The sequence below is a fragment of the Arachis ipaensis genome, chromosome B10 (genome assembly GCF_000816755.2).
Source record: "Arachis ipaensis cultivar K30076 chromosome B10, Araip1.1, whole genome shotgun sequence".
Taxonomy (NCBI): Eukaryota; Viridiplantae; Streptophyta; class Magnoliopsida; order Fabales; family Fabaceae; genus Arachis; species Arachis ipaensis.
Genome location: NC_029794.2, coordinates 17,290,604 through 17,306,739, shown reverse-complemented (window position 1 = coordinate 17,306,739; position 16,136 = coordinate 17,290,604). Strand labels below are relative to the sequence as shown.

The 16,136-nt window shown below is 36.2% G+C and overlaps 1 protein-coding gene and 1 long non-coding RNA gene across 2 annotated transcripts in view; one reads left to right on the top strand and one right to left on the bottom strand.

The window, feature by feature from the left end:
- On the bottom strand, positions 4,885–6,235 carry LOC110268364 (zinc finger BED domain-containing protein RICESLEEPER 1-like). Its single transcript, XM_021114472.1, has 4 exons — positions 5,682–6,235; positions 5,364–5,470; positions 5,202–5,269; positions 4,885–4,908 (listed from the first exon to the last, which is right to left on the bottom strand). The coding sequence occupies exons 1-4, from the start codon at positions 6,233–6,235 to the stop codon at positions 4,885–4,887; spliced, it is 753 nt and encodes a 250-aa protein (XP_020970131.1).
- Positions 8,860–16,136, top strand: part of LOC110267923 — a 21,890-nt gene continuing 14,613 nt past the window's right edge. Inside the window, exons 1-2 of the long non-coding RNA XR_002355900.1 lie at positions 8,860–8,943; positions 11,395–11,398. This is a non-coding gene — a long non-coding RNA (uncharacterized LOC110267923). The remainder of the gene's footprint in view (positions 8,944–11,394; positions 11,399–16,136) is intronic.

Genomic DNA, 16,136 nt, shown 5'->3' with positions numbered 1-16,136 from the left:
TAATGAGTCTAACCAGCAAAATTCTAAAAACATGAGTGTACTGAAAAGAAAACCCAAAAAAAAAGAAAACATTTGTTTAGGACTTTAGGTAATTAAAATTCAAAAAAGTAGCAGATCAGATCAGACTTCATTCAAACTTCAAAATTTAAAGGGAAAAAAAAGCAGAATAAGCAGAAATCAGTGAAAACAGCAGAATAATTTTAACAACACAAAATCAATTATTTGATTTACATTCACAAATTCACATTCAGAAATCAGTCAAATACTCAAATCACTAAACAGAGCATAAAAGGAATAACCGAAAAAGTGAAAGCAGTGCCACTAACCGCGCGACCCGTTTTGCCACCCCTATCGGTTTCTGGTTGAATTGGTTTGACCAGTCGATCCGGTTCAATTTTTAGAATCATGGTTTTACGTAAAAAAGTTTACAAGTTAAATAAGTTATATATGTTATCTCATGTGAACAATTTTACTAATAAGATTTTCTCGTTTACTATATTATCATTTAAATTTGCATTCAAACATAAATGTAAAAGAACAAAATAAAGTCATTTATAAACTTAAAACAAAGTTCTAATGAGCATAAATTAAAATTACTCTTCTTCGAAGTTATGCCTTACTAAACCTAAATCAAGAAACTCTAAAAGTAGATAAACATGTAAAACTGCGATCCAAACCATTAAATTAAGGGAATCAACGTAACTCTTATAATAAAAGATCAAAATTTCTCTTCAACATCATATTGACCTAGCAAAAAATACTCTGTCAAAAATTTATGGGCTTTACATTTTACAGAATCTGATATTTTATCTCTATACCATGGCATTTTGTTTAGATTAAAGCACCTTTTCGTAACATGTATATCATCTTCTCTTTGTTGGTCTTCTAAAGTTTCATTGTCTCCTATTTTCCTTTTGTGTAATGATTATCTTGCAATTTTTTTTACATACATTTCTTAGAGGATGGCGTGAGAAAAGGGTCTGAGGTGAGCGTGAAAAAGGCTACAACACTTCCTTCCAATACAAAGATAATACTCCCATTTAACAAAGGGTTACAACCAATTGGTCAGGCAGCTGGATTATTAAGTGGTTTCTTAGGAATTTTGGGTGCTAGCTATTCCCATTTTCCCATATGTGAAGAGAGTTGGAAGCACGTGAACAAAGCTAAGAAGGAACATGCATACCACATGGTTAAGGTACATATTTTAGTTTCAACATCTTAAGCAAATTTAGTATTCAATTTCTTTTTGCTAAGAACTTTTGCATGGGTAAATTATATTGCTGGTTAAATTTACAGATTTTGTTTTTCACATGTTTATGTCAGCATTTCTATCTTATACGTAACAGCGACTTGTTGACTTAAATGTGAGTGTTATCCTTTTTCACATTGAAGTAGCCTGGTTATAGATATTTTTTAGATTACCAATCTTATACTTGTTGATTGGGTTTGGTTAATGACAATGACAAATAATTGCAGCGGATCTTTCACTATAAAGACGATGCCGGAGGAAAAATAAAACAGGATATTATGAAAAGGATAGAAAAGAATAGGAAGGATACAAGACACAACTTGTATCATAAATTTTACAAATCAATAAGGACTTTTGAAAAAAATGTTAAGCATCACCCACCAGGAATAGAAGAAAATCACTGGAAATGGTTCTTTTAAATATCGCCAGAAGGAAGAAACAAAAGTAATCCTTGGAATTTTGTATTATTTTCACGAAAACATACATGTGTATACATAATAGACTCCTTACGTTTTATATTCAACATCCCATTCTCATTTGTATTTGTTCTGTTATTTTTTCATAGAAAAAGTGTAAACAAAACGCTTTAAATCGGAGTAAGCAACTTTACACACATACTGAGGGCTCCAAAACATTGACAAGAAAAAAAGACGAAGTGGTAATAAATAATTATTTGCTTTGAGATTTTACTTAATCTTCCTGAATATGGTGTTGTTATTTATATAATTGTGTCGATATCAATGTTATAGAGAAAGTACGAGAAAGACCCGTTGGTAGAGGAGAGTTGTTTATCATCGCTCATAAGAAAAAAAATGGCTCCTATATCCATGCCGATGCGCGTGTTGTTGGTGTAAGTAATGTTTAAAAATTTTAAACTTCTCTTATTGTATATATCATGCTAATTTTAAATCATCATAACCCAATTTCTTGTATATCTGTAGGAAGCAATTGCGAATATTGAGAGCCAAGATGAATCCTCTAAGCACATTTTACAAAATGATTTGCTAGCACAAGTTCTTGGAAAGGAGCACTCAGGATGAGTTCGTGCCTTAGGTGTTGGACCATGTCCAACCTAAATTTTTGGTAACGCTAATGCACAACTGTCGGGTTCTGGTGAAGAGTATGAGAGGAGGATTGTAGAATTAACGGCTAAGATAGAAGAAGAGTAGGTAAAGAGACAGTCGATAGAGAAGCTTTTGGGATATCTAATCTGACAGCAAGGAGACAATTTGCCAGCTGATGTTACTGCAGAGCTGGATTATTTGGGTAGTACATCAACCTCATCGCGCGCAAGGCCATCTTCATCTGGCAATCATGACCTGCAACAAAAATAATGACTTTCAATCATTATTATTAGATACTTTTGAATTTAAGTTGTTTTAGTGCTTTATGTTTATTTGCTTGAAATTATTGAATTTTACTTTATATTGAATGATGCACTTATGACAATCTCATTATATATGTTATGTTTGCATATATATAATTTAGTTTGTTATGTTATTTTGTTGTTTTATTTGGTTGGAAGTTCTTTAAATTAATCGGTAACTGATGCGTGAGCATCTTATACCCATTTTCTGCTTATTTTCTAGTTGAATTTAGTTAGAATTTGGTGAGTTTTATTACATTTTAGTGTTAAAATTCTCTTTGGATGCTATTTTGAGTTATTTTAGTATTTTTATGATTTCAGCTGAAATTCTGCTCAATTTGGCAGAATTTTGAGCAAAAAGGACAAGTTTTGAAGCTTCCCATTGCCAGCAACCAGCAAAATCAGAAGAGTCTCTACCCCCTCTGGGCGCTAAACGCCACTCTTAGAGCATCTTAGTGGATTTAGCTTTTAATTATTATCTTATCTTTTATTTTTGTAATTTTTATTTACAAATAAAATCTTTTAGTTTTAGAATTTATTAATTTATTTTAGTTTCAAATCAAATTACATGAGATATAAAAGGAAGAAGATTCACCTTTTAGGGGGGACCTTTTTATTTCTGCACATTTTACTTTTCAGAACCCTTGTTTTCTTTGTAAGTCATGAGCCACTAAACCTCCTTGGTTAAGGTTAGGATCTCTGTTTATTTCTATGGATTAAGACTATTACTTTTCTATTTTAATTAATGTATAGATTCAGTTTCAACGATTGCTTTCGTTCTTCATCCTATGAATTTGGGTAGAACGATAGTATAACCCTTATTCTACATGTGTTCTTGTGATTCTCGACAGAGCTATCTCGCTTGAACAACAGCTTGAAAGCAAATTCCTCCTAAATTCCTAATTACTTAAACTAATCAGGATACGTGACATATAATCCTCTTAGCTTTGGGTAATTAGGGTTTCTGTGGCCATAAACTAGAATTGTTCTTAACCCTATAATCTAAATTAAGTGACCAAGACATTAGCGGTTTATTTGGGTTAGAGGAGACTAAATCACTAAGACATTAGGGTCTAGTCAATTACAGTTTGCTATGAAACGAATTTTACATGATTAAAATAGTTGGTAAGAAAACTTAATTCGGATGAATAAACAACTCTGAAACCTTAACTGTTTTCTCTCATATATTTCATACCAGTTTTATTGTTTGCTTTCCAATTCTTTGAATTTACTGTTTAATGCATTTTACAACTTTCAAAACACAACTTTCGGCTTGCCTGGTTAAGTGAGTCATTCGACCATTGTTACTTAGTCCATCAATCCTTGTGGGATTGACCCTCACTCACCTGAGGTATTACTTGATACGACCCGGTGCACTTTCCGGTTAGTTTGTGGATTTTCGAAAATCTGCATCAAGTTTTTGGCGCCATTGTCGATGATTGATTGTAATTGACAACTACCAGTTGCCTGATTGCTTAGATTAGGCATTTTTAGTTTTTTATTTATTTTAATTTTGTGTTCTTTCATTTTTATTTTTATTTTTTTATTTTCGAAGATTGAGTTTTATTTTAGTTAAATTTTTTTCCTAATTTTTAAAGTTAAGTTTGGTGTTTTCAATTTTTAGTCTTATTTGTTTCTTAGATTTTCGAATTCTTAACTTTATTTTGTTTAAAATCTTTTCACTTTAATTTTTGAAATTAAGTTTGGTGTTCCCCTTTAGTGATTTTATTTTTTCTTATTAATTTTCTTTTCTTTATTTTCAAAATTAGTGGCTTATTTTTCTTTATTGGTTTTCAAATTTCTAGTATTAATTATTTAGTTTATTTCATTTTATTTCTTTTACATAGGATACCTCACTGGAAATTTTCTACACTCTGACGTAGAGATTCCCACCTTTCTTTTATTTTCTGTTTCTTTATGAGCAGGAACAGGAACAAAGAATCCATTCTTGATTTCGACCCTGAACTTGAGAGAACCTTGAGGCAGCGTTTGCAACAAGCTAGAGCTTACAAGGCCAATGAGAATTTTAGGAACACTTTTAAGAAGGAAGCTGAAGAGCTCACTATGGATCCCAATGCTAATGTTGAGAACCCGAATGGTAATGAGCAGCTTAGAAGGATGCTTGGCTCATACATAGGGGTGGCAACGGGTAGGGTAGGGTAGGGTTTGAACCCAACCCTAACCCTACCCGCGGGTTGAGTTTTTAACTAACCCTCAACCCGATTCTACCCGCGGGTTGAAAAATACCCAACCCTAACCCTACCCGCGCTCAACTGCGGGTATCCGACCCTACCTGCGGGTTGACAAAAAGAAACATTATAATGACACAAATATCTCATAAATAACACAAGTATATCTCATACACAACATAACCATCAAATAGCACAAGTTATCCCATGAGCATTCAAATAACACAAGTATTCAAACAACACAAATTATCCTACAAATAACACAAGTATGTCATACACAACATAACCATCAAATATTAAATTACACATAAAAGTCTTTGTCTAAGTAAATAACATAAACATAAATAAATTATTTAATTTCATGTCTCCATAAGCTTTCCATTTGTTGCAACAACACCATCACTAGTCTGAGTTCAGATACATCATCATCATCATCATTTGCAGTTTGATAATCAGGTTTTCCACCTAAAAATCAAAGATAATAAATTTATTTATTAATCAATCTATATATAAATTTAACATTAGCATAAACAAATAGAAAAGTTAAAACATAAATAACCTCTTTGACGATATGCTGCCCACAACCAGTTTTGATTACACATAAGAGCTTCCACAGTATCTTCATGAAGACTACCACGATGAGGAGCAATTACTCGACCACTTGTGCTAAAAGAAGACTCAGAAGCAACAGTAGACACAGGGATAGCAAATATATCTCTCGCAATTCTTTGAAGTGTTGGAAATCTAGCCCCATTCACTTTCCACCAAGCTAAAATATCAAAGTCGGCACTCAAAGGATGAACATCTTCCTCTATGTAATGATCAAATTCAGTCTTCACAAATGAACCCTTTTTCCCTCTTTTTTTGTCTAATATACAACTGGTAAGCAGCATCATCATCTTGCTCTGCATTCATCTGTAGCTTTTGTGTAGAATCCTCAAATGCGTTACTTGAATTAGACAGATTCTGTTGGTACTCATGAAGCAAGTCATAGCATATCTGTTTGATCCTCTCAATCTTACTTAAGCACTCATCTTGATTTTGACATAACATTGAGAATTTATACTCAAGCCTAGCAAGCTTATACCTAGGATCTAGAATGACAGCAACACCCATCATGCCATGAATTTCTTCCCAATACTTATCAAATTTTACCCTCATACTACATGCCATATTACTAATTAATGGATTTGGAGAAGCAGACCAATTTTTCAAGGCAACATTTATATCACATACTTTGTTAAAATAAATGTTGGCTGTTGGAACTTGAGTACCAGAAAATAATTGTGTCACATCATAAAACAACTTTAATTTACCACAAATTTCTTTAGCAAGGTCCCACTCCTCATTGCTTGGCAAACTTTTGTAATTAGGATCCTTTTCTCTTAATCGATGAAACACATTTCGATATAACCATGTAGTCTCTAACATCACATAAGTGGAGTTCCATCTAGTTGGACAATCAAGAGCTAATTTTTTTGTAAATTGAACATTTGACTTACTACACCAACTCACAAAGGTTTCATGTCTTTTAGGGGTTGAAGTCTAATACACCACACTACCACGAATTTTTTCCACACTTTCCTTAACCAAATTTAGACCATCTTTCACAATTAGGTTCAAGATATGAGCACAACAACGCATATGCAACATAGAACCCCCAACAACAAATATTTTGAATCTAAGCGCTCCAACAACTCATCAACCATAGCATCATTAGTAGAGCAATTATCCAATGTAATAGTTGACAATTTTCTATCTATGTTCCACTCTAACAAAACTTTCATTAATGCATTCGAGAGCACTTCACTCGTATGAGGAGCGGGAACATAAGTAAAACTAAAAATCGTTCAAAAACATATTTCAATTATTATCTAAAAGATAAATTAATTTCAAGTAAAAAATATTAAAAGTCATATCAATTACTAGAAGTATAATTTAGAAGATTACCTTAATACGCGCATTTGCAAAATCCATGAACTATCAATGTAGTGTGCCGTGACAACCATGTATCCTTTTTCTTGGTTAGAAGTCCACATGTCAGTTGTAACTGCTACTCGACTATCATTTCCATCCATTATCTTAGTCATGTTAAGCTTCTCCAACTCATACATTTCAAAAATGTCCTTCTTGATTGTGTTTCGACTAGGCACTTTAAAAGTTGGTTGCATTGATGTATATACTTCCTTCATTCCAACATGTTCCACAAAAGATAAAAGGTACTCATGCATACATATGGCCTTGGCAATACACCTTCTTGTATAAGATGGATCAAATACAAAAGCATCTGCAGCACTCCTTGTATGTTTAGACAATGAATCAGCAATTGTTGATTGCCTAGAGTTTGCTAATTTGATCCTTTTACAATAGTGGAGCACATGATTCTTCAAATTTGTAGTTCCATTTCTTGGATTGGCTCCAAGAATAGATTTGCAATGGTTTCATTTTGCCTTTCAGTCTTTTCCCTCTTGAAATCGACTAAAGTATTGCCAATAAACACTCTTCACACTCGATTTGTTGCTATTTTCAATCGAAGCGGACTCATCTGAAACAAAATTAGTGGTTGCTTCCACTGGGGGTTCTTGTTGTTGTTCTTCTGTTGCCACATCTTGTGCCATTACATCCATGTTGGTACTTGACATTTCAAAGTGAATTCCCTACAAATATATATATGTGACATGTTTAAATACACTTTGTACAGATAGTCAGATATACAAATTACAACTAGTCCAAATAAAATCAAATTACATAATCAAATTACACACACATACATATAAAATAAAATTAAAAAAAAAAGAAAATAATCATCTTGTCAAAGCTAGTCAAAAATTCTATTTTCTAGTTACAAGATTTTAACTTCACTCTTTTTGAAAAGGTATAAGAGCCCATGAGAACTAAAATAATCCCTACTAACTAATTATTGAAATTACAATTTTTTCCTCTCTAAACTTTTGATAATGACAGAAGAAATTGGAGCAAGACAATTGAAAAAAATAATCAAACAGCAACTTTAAAGATACACAAAGTGATGATTTCCTGTTTCAAACCAGAAAAAATATGTAGAAACCATTCCACTAATTGAAACACGCCTAATAATTCAAGTATGACATTAAAATTAAAGCGGTGGATATAAAGCCTTACTCACTAGACAGGTTTGGCTAAATGAACCAAATCACAACAACATTGCTCCATGCCATGAATCATAATTCAACACAATTCATTAATGAACCAAACAACAACAGCATTGCTCCATGTCATGAATCATAATTTAACTCGATTCATTTATGCTTAATTTTTTTTTAAGTTCTAATAAGCTTATTTAGAGTTCAAAACCAATGATGCCAGCGCCAACAATCATAACATCAAACTCTTAAGAAGAACAACTGCAAAATCATACCAATTGGATTCATTATGGCACATAAAACTTGAGTTGACTAAACCACTTCAACAAATTTATTAAACTACCCACAGCAAAACCACAATAATTGTATCAATCAAATTACATACAAACTTGAAACTTCTATTCAAATAACATTAACTCCACTAGCTCTAAATACTTAGATCAACTAATGCACACTAACTCTAATTCACTCAACAACAACACTACTGAAAGCAAAATTTTTAGAAAAGTAAAATTTTTTCTACTATTTTTTCACAAAAATTTACAAATTGAAACTTTCATTACAAACTTTCTTAAACCCTAAAACAAGCTATAATTCAAGCAACCATTCACATGTTTACCAATTTTAAATTTTTTTTTCCTAAAATTTTTTTTCCATACAAACTATACAATTTTAGAAGTAATCTCAAAGTAAAATTTCTAAAAGAATAAACTTTGCATGTCACTAACACGGCATGGAAGTACAGAGCTGCCAAAGCCAAACACAAAACAAGATTACAGGTCTTACCTAATAGAAGCCCTTCGCGAACAAGCTGGCGACGATTTTAGCTTGCAGGTCTTCCTCTTCCCCGCAGCTTGAGTAGTTCAGGAAATTTGCCTTCTCTTTGCTTTCAATGTAATTTCCCCTGTAAGCCAATAGAAAGACTTGTTATCAAAGGGTGAGTGAAAGACTGACATGAATTAGCTCTTAGAACACTCACCCAAACTTCATTCGAAATAGTTAAGGCATTTCGACAGAGTCTAGAGAGATTTGAACTTGAGAGTTGAGAGAAGAGGATTAGGGTTTGCGCCGTTGAGAGAGAGTGGCTGTGAAAAATCTGAATTGTGGCCACTAGATTATTCAAAATGGTATTTATATCTCATTAAATAGAAAATACTTTTTATAAAAATAAATGAGTAAGGTTTTCAAATTAATAAAGTTGGTTCAGTGGCTAAGAACCTTTTGCACATGCTTAAGGTCCTTAGTTCAACTCCCATATCTAACATTTTTAGACATATATAACACATATTATATGGGGGGTGCGGGTAGGGCGGGTAGGGTTGAAGCTCAACCCGCACCCTACCCGCTCCGCGCCCAACCCTACCCGCAGCGGATCGGGTTGGCAATCCTATCCGACCGGGTGGGTCGGGTTGGGTACCCGCGGATAGGGTCTATTCTGCCAGGCCTACTCATACACTGCTCCCACCCCTGATTTCTATGGGAACAGTATTGTAGTGCCCCCTATAGGTGCAAAAAACTTTGAGCTGAAGCCACAGTTGATTTCATGCCCCCCTATAGGTGCAAAAAACTTTGAGCTGAAGCCACAGTTGATTTCATGGACTCCCACAAGAAGACCCAAACTTGTTCATCTCTAACTTTCTGCAGATCTGTGACACTGTGAAGACTAATGGAGTGAATCCGAGCGTCTATAAGCTAATGCTCTTCCTATTTGCTGTGAGGGACAGGGAAAAGCAATGGCTTGACACTCAGCCTAAGGAAAGCTTGGAACAAGGTGGTCAACAGATTTCTGACCAAGTTCTTTCCTCCTCAAAAGCTAACCAAACTGAGAACAGATATTCAGACTTTCAGGCAGAGAGATGGTGAATCTCTCTATGAAGCCTGGAAAAGATACAAGTCAATGATCAGGAGGTGCCCTCCTGACATATTTTCAAATTGGCTCTCTACATATGTAGAAGACTCCTGAAGAGGCTAATGAGTTTATTGAGATGGTTGCTAACAACCAATACTTATACATCTCTGAGAGGAATTCTATGAAGAAAGAAGTCATGGAGCTAGATACTTTGGATGCCATTCTTTCCCAGAACAAGGCCATGTCTCAACAAATCAATATGATTACTCAGCACTTGAGTGGGATGCAAGTTTCAGCTGTTAATACTCAAGATGCATCTTATGCATGAGTAGTGGTTTTTACCAAGGGGAGACCTATGGCTATGCTCAACCCACTCCTAAACAGGTTAACTATGTGAAAAATTTTTCCAAAAATCATAATAATGGTCCTTATTCTAACACATTTAATCAGGAATGGAAGAATCACCCAAATTTTGGGTGGAGAGAGCAATTCTAGAAGCCTCAACCGAATTTCAACAACAATTTTTAAGAAAGTTTTAATCAAAATAAGTTCAACAACCTTCAATTCCAACCCTCTCAGCAGCCACAAATGACTTTCCAACTTCAGAACACTCCTGACCTGGCCTCTATAGTTGTAAAACTTTCCAAGAGCACTCAGAGTTTCATACAAGAGACCAGAGCTTCAATTCAGAACTTGGAAGTACTAGTGGATCAGTTGAGCAAGTGAATAACTGAGATGCTTCCTAACACTCTCCCTGGTAACACAGAGGTAAATCCAAGAGAATAATGCAAGGCCATCATAGTGGCTGAGAAATCCGTGCCAAAGGAGGAAACATGTGTTGTTGAAACTGCAGAGAAGGCTGAGGAGACCATAGTACATGCCTTACCCAAGCTTAAGCCAAAGATATCATCTCCTCAGAAGCAGTCAAGGGAGACAAAGGACAAGCAATTCTCGCAATTCTTGGAAGTTTTCAGAAAGTTGCAAGTCAATATTCCTTTCGCTGAGGTGCTAGAGCATATGCCTCAATATCTTGAGTTCATGAAGGGTTTACTCTCTGAAAAGAAGACTCTAAAGGGAGATGAAATAGTTGTCCTAACTAAGGAGTGTAGTGCATTAATTCAGAGTAAATTTCCAAGGAAGATGCCAGACCCAGAAAGCTTTCAGATTCCCTGCACTATTGGGAACATCAATTTGACAAGGCCCTGTGTGATCATGGTGCAGGCATCAACCTAATCCCCTTGTCTGTGATGAAGAAACTACAAATCCAAGAGGCACAACCAAAAAGGATAGCATTATAAATGGTAGACAAATCTCTGAAGCAGGCATATAGAGTGGTGGAGAATGTCTTTGTCAAAGTTGGAGAATTTTTCCTCCATGCAGATTTCGTGATTCTTGACACAGGGGAGGATGACAATGATTCTATAATCCTAGGAAGACCGTTCTTAGCTACTAGAAGAACTCTAATTGATGTGGAAAAAGGAGAATTGGTTCTGAGGATGCATGAAGACTACTTGGTGTTCAATGTCTTTAAACATTTACATCACTCTGATGAAGGAGGCACTTGAATGAAGGGTGAGCTCACTACCCCAAATCTCCAAGGATCACTGACTGTTGCAAAGCAGAGTTCACTACTCAAGCCTCCTTTGGTGGGAACCTCTAAAATTTTCTCTGACATCAAACCTAAATTTAGTGTTAGGTGGGCATCATCCACCAAAAAGGGAGTTCCTAAGAAGAAGGTGCCTAGAAGTTGGAGGAATAAGAAGATTCTCACTGAAGACTTCTCTCTAGAAATGAAGGTGGTATTCACTAAGAGTCCAGTTCTGCCTCATACAGTGAACATGATCCTGTCTCTTGAGCACATTGAGTTAATCCATGATAGTACAGGAAAGAGATTCATAGTGAAGGGTGAAGAGCTAAGCCCCTATGATCACCTCCCTCCCTAGTGGAGCTGACCGTCAAGCAAGTGATGATAAAAAAGCACTTGTTGGGAGGCAACCCAACCATAAGTATCCTTTAGTTTTTCTTTTGGTTTGATTTTTATGCATTTTTTTATTTATAGTTTCCCTTGGTTTAACTGTGTTTGTGGTCATGCAATATGTTTAGAACAGGAACAGAAGGCTCTGAAGGAGAGAACAGAACACACTGGAAAGCGTTGAATTCGAATGCATCGGCGCTAAATGCCACCTGGGAGTTTAGCACTGAAATAGGCAGCAGAGGCTGGCATTAAATGGCAGGGAGGGTATTTAATGCCCAGAGAGGCAAGCAGAAGCTGGCGTTAAACGCCAAGAAAGGGGCATATTTCTGAAGCACCCATACCAGGCGCTAAGCTGGCGCCAAGTGACTCGTCCCTTAAAAAAAAGTTGCCAATTCTGGCACTAAATGCCGAACCTAGCATTTAGCGCCCAGAACGCCAGTTTTGATTTTTGAAGCATGCTTTTAACCGTTTCCAACGGTTAATCCCCCACCCCGTTCAACTTTGTCCATTCAAACACAACCTCTTCTCACCCCTACCCATTATTCCATCCACATACATCCCCCACTTTCCCATACATCTATTAACCTTTCTATCACTCAATTAAATCCCATCAATCTCTCTACATTTACCTTCCCCATATTCACCTACCCCTATCGCATTTTAACCAAATTCAAATTCATTTCCCCCCACCCCTATAACCGAACCATTTCCCTTCTCCACCTACAAATACCCCACTCACTGTTCATTTTCACCACACCTTTACCTACTTCTTCTACATCTCCTTCTTCGTACTTCCAATTCCCATATTCTTCATTTTTCTTCCCATTCCCCCCTTCCTTGAACCCTAATAGCTACCCCACCACCCTAACTCCATACACCTTCTTTCTTTCATCATTTTATTTTCATTATCCCTCATCTCTTTTACTTCTTTTTACCATTATTTATATTTTCTTTGCTCAGAGACGAGCAAAACTTTAAGTTTGGTGTTAGGCGCTCTACTTTTTTCACTATCACTATCCATATGGCACCCAAAATCGGTGAATCCTCTTCAAGGAAGAGAAAAGAGAAGGCTCCCACCTCCGGTCTTTATGATTTCACATGGGTCTTCTCTAAGACCCACGAGAATCACTTTAATCAGATAGTGAGAAAAAAGAAAGTGATCCCCGAGGTCCGCTTTGATCTTCAGCCGGAGGAGTACCTGGAGATTCGGGAACAGATCCAAAGGAGGGGTTGGGAAGTTCTGACCGACCCCGTGACTAACGTGGGCATGCTAATGGTCATAGAGTTCTACATCAATGCTTAGGTGACTTACAAGCATGCATAAGGTGTGAACCCAGACCAAAAAAACTGGTACACTATGGTCTGAGAGGCGATCATGGAGTTCAATCCAGAGAGGGTGAGGGAGATACTTCATCTGCCACTATCCAGAGATGACCCTCACTCTTATACTCAAAGGTTCAACACAGACCAGAGACTAGACCAGGTCTTTGCTAATATTTGCCTCCTCGGAGCACAGTGGAGGAGGGAAGCCAGAGGTCAGTCGTACTAGCTGAGCAGGCACGATTTGAGGCCAGTTGCTCGGAGGTGGTTAGAGTTCATTCAGCACTCCATCATTCCTACGAGTAACCGGTCCGAGGTTACTATCGACCGAGCTGTGATGATTCACTACATCATGCTCGATAATGAGGTGGAGGTGCATCGGGTGATCCCACAGGAGATATACAGACTAGCCGATAAGGCCTCCACCTCTGCTAGATTGGCCTTCCCTCACCTTATCTTTTGCCTGTGTGCTGAGGCCCGAGTCCGTATTGATGGAGATATCCCCATTGTTGTTGATAAACCTATCACCAGGAGGGATATGGAGCATGCTAGCGAGCTTGGACAAACACCACCTCAGGAGCAGCCTGAGATGCCTCAGAGATTTTATTTTCCTTCCCGTGACTACTAGGACCAGTTGACCACATCTATTGGAGAGCTGACATCGTCTATTGATCAGCTAAGACTTGAGCATCAGGACCACTCAGCCCTCCTCCATCAGCTAGTGGAGGAGCAGCTGAGACAGAGGCGCGACTTGGATGAGTTGAGGCGCCAGGGAGGATTCCTGGGAAGGAGCGGCAGCCACCATGACTGAGGTGGTTAAGTTTCTTTATCTTCTGCTTTCCTTATTTTATTTTCTGTTTTCTAGTGTTTTATCTTATTTCCTATTTTCTATTTGAAAGTCTTTTACATGATCAGTAGTAGCATTTTATTGCTTTCTAGTTTAGTTATTTATCTTGATGTTTTGTTTCTATTTTGAAAAATTGTCTGATGTATTACTCACTGAGCTTGAAAAATTAAAAAGAAAAAGAAAAGAAGTAGTGAAATGCATGAGACTTAAGTTATATATTATGAGTTGTTCTGATTACTTTGATGTGGTGGTATTGTCTATAATTCTGAATGTATGAATTGAACAGTGGATATTTGATCTTGAAGTTAAGAATGTTGATTTTTGAGGTACAAGAACTTAGAGAAGAATCATAGATTCTCTAAAGTAAGTAAGAAATTGGTTCTTGAAGTAAAACAAACAGCAAAAAGAAAATAAAAATAAAAAGCAAGGTCCAAGACTCTGAGCATCAATGGTTAGGATGGTCTAAAATGATTAAAAGTTCAAATGAGTTATTTTCCTAACTATATGCTTGTGGTGTGAATGTGTCAAGTAATCATTGAGATAGAACACTAAGAGTCGAGATCAAGTACAATTACAGAGTATGTCAAAGACTCTGAGCACCACTGACTGGGAGCAATTAAAAGAAAATTTCAAACTCAAAGAGTTCTCCAGTTAAGTGCTTGTGGTATTTTCTATGCCAAGTTAAGCTTGAGGACAAAACACTAAGAGTCACGGCTAGGCTCAAGGTGCAAAGCACCAAAGAAAAGAAAAGAAAAAGCTGTGTTCAAGGATTAATCAAAGCTTCAAAAGAATATAAGAGAATCCATAATATCATCCGAGTTCTAGTTTTGAAGGATATTAATATTTCTGAGCTTCAAAGGATAGTGAGATGCCAAACCTATTCGAAATAATAGCACCATAAAAACCCTACTCAATGATTAGACATGAGCTTAATTGAACACTCAGGTCTTAAGCATTTTATCTTCTTTTCTTAATCCTATATTGTTTTTAGTTGCTTGAGGACAAACAACAGTTCAAGTTTGGTGTTGTGATGCGTGAGCATCTTATACCCATTTTCTGCTTATTTTCTAGTTGAATTTAGTGAGTTTTATTATATTTTAGTGTTAAAATTCTCTTTAGATGATACTTTGAGTTGTTTTAGTATTTTTATGATTTCAGATGAAATTCTGATCAATTTGGCAAAGTTTTGAAAAAAAAGGAGAAGTTTTGAAGCTGCCCCCTTGGGCGCTAAACGCCAAGCTAACGTTTAGTGCCAGCAACCAGCAAAACGCCTAGCTCATTTGCCCCCTCTGGGCGCTAAACACCTAGCTGGCAGCCTGGCATTTAGCGCCAGGCAACCCGAACCGAATCCCCACTCTTGGAGCATCTTTAGTGGATTTAGTTTTTAATTATTATCTTATCTTTTATTTTTGTAATTTTTATTTAAAAACAAAATCTTTTAGTTTTAGAATTTATTAATTTATTTTAATTTCAAATCAAATTAGGTTAGATATAAAAGGAAAAAGATTCACCCTTTATGGGGGACCTTATCACTCCCGCACGTTTTACTTTTCAAAACCGTTGTTTTCTTTGTAAGTCATGAGCCACTAAACCTCCTTGGTTAAGGTTAGGAGCTCTGTTTATTTCTATGGATTAAGATTATTTCTTTTCTATTTTAATTAATGTATAGATTCAGTTTCAACGATTGCTTTTGTTCTTCATCTTATGAATCTGGGTAGAAGGATAGTATAACCCTTATTCTACATGTATTCTTGTGATTCTCGACAGAGCTATCTCGCTTGAACAACAGCTTGAAAGCAAATTCCTCCTAAATTGCTAATTGCTTGAACTAATCGGGATACGTGACATAAAATCCTCTTAGCTTTGGGCAATTAGGGTTTCTGTGGCCATAAACTAGAATTGTTCTTAACCCTCTAATCTAAATTAAGTGACCAAAACATTGGCGGTTGATCTGTCTCAATATCAAAAGCCTAGTGCTTTAATTATCCCAAAAAGGCACTCACAAACAAGCATGCTATGCAATATCAATGAGATAACCTAAATAGCATCAAAGAAAAAGACACAAGAGTATGCAATGAAGCACAATCGGTCTATCCCTCAGGCTCCATGTTCGAAATCTTAATAGCATTGGAAGCTAATTGGAAACGAAATGCTGTGCTCCATTCCGTATCCCATTAATCCCACAATATAAATCACCATAGTCTCGCCAAGCAGGAGCA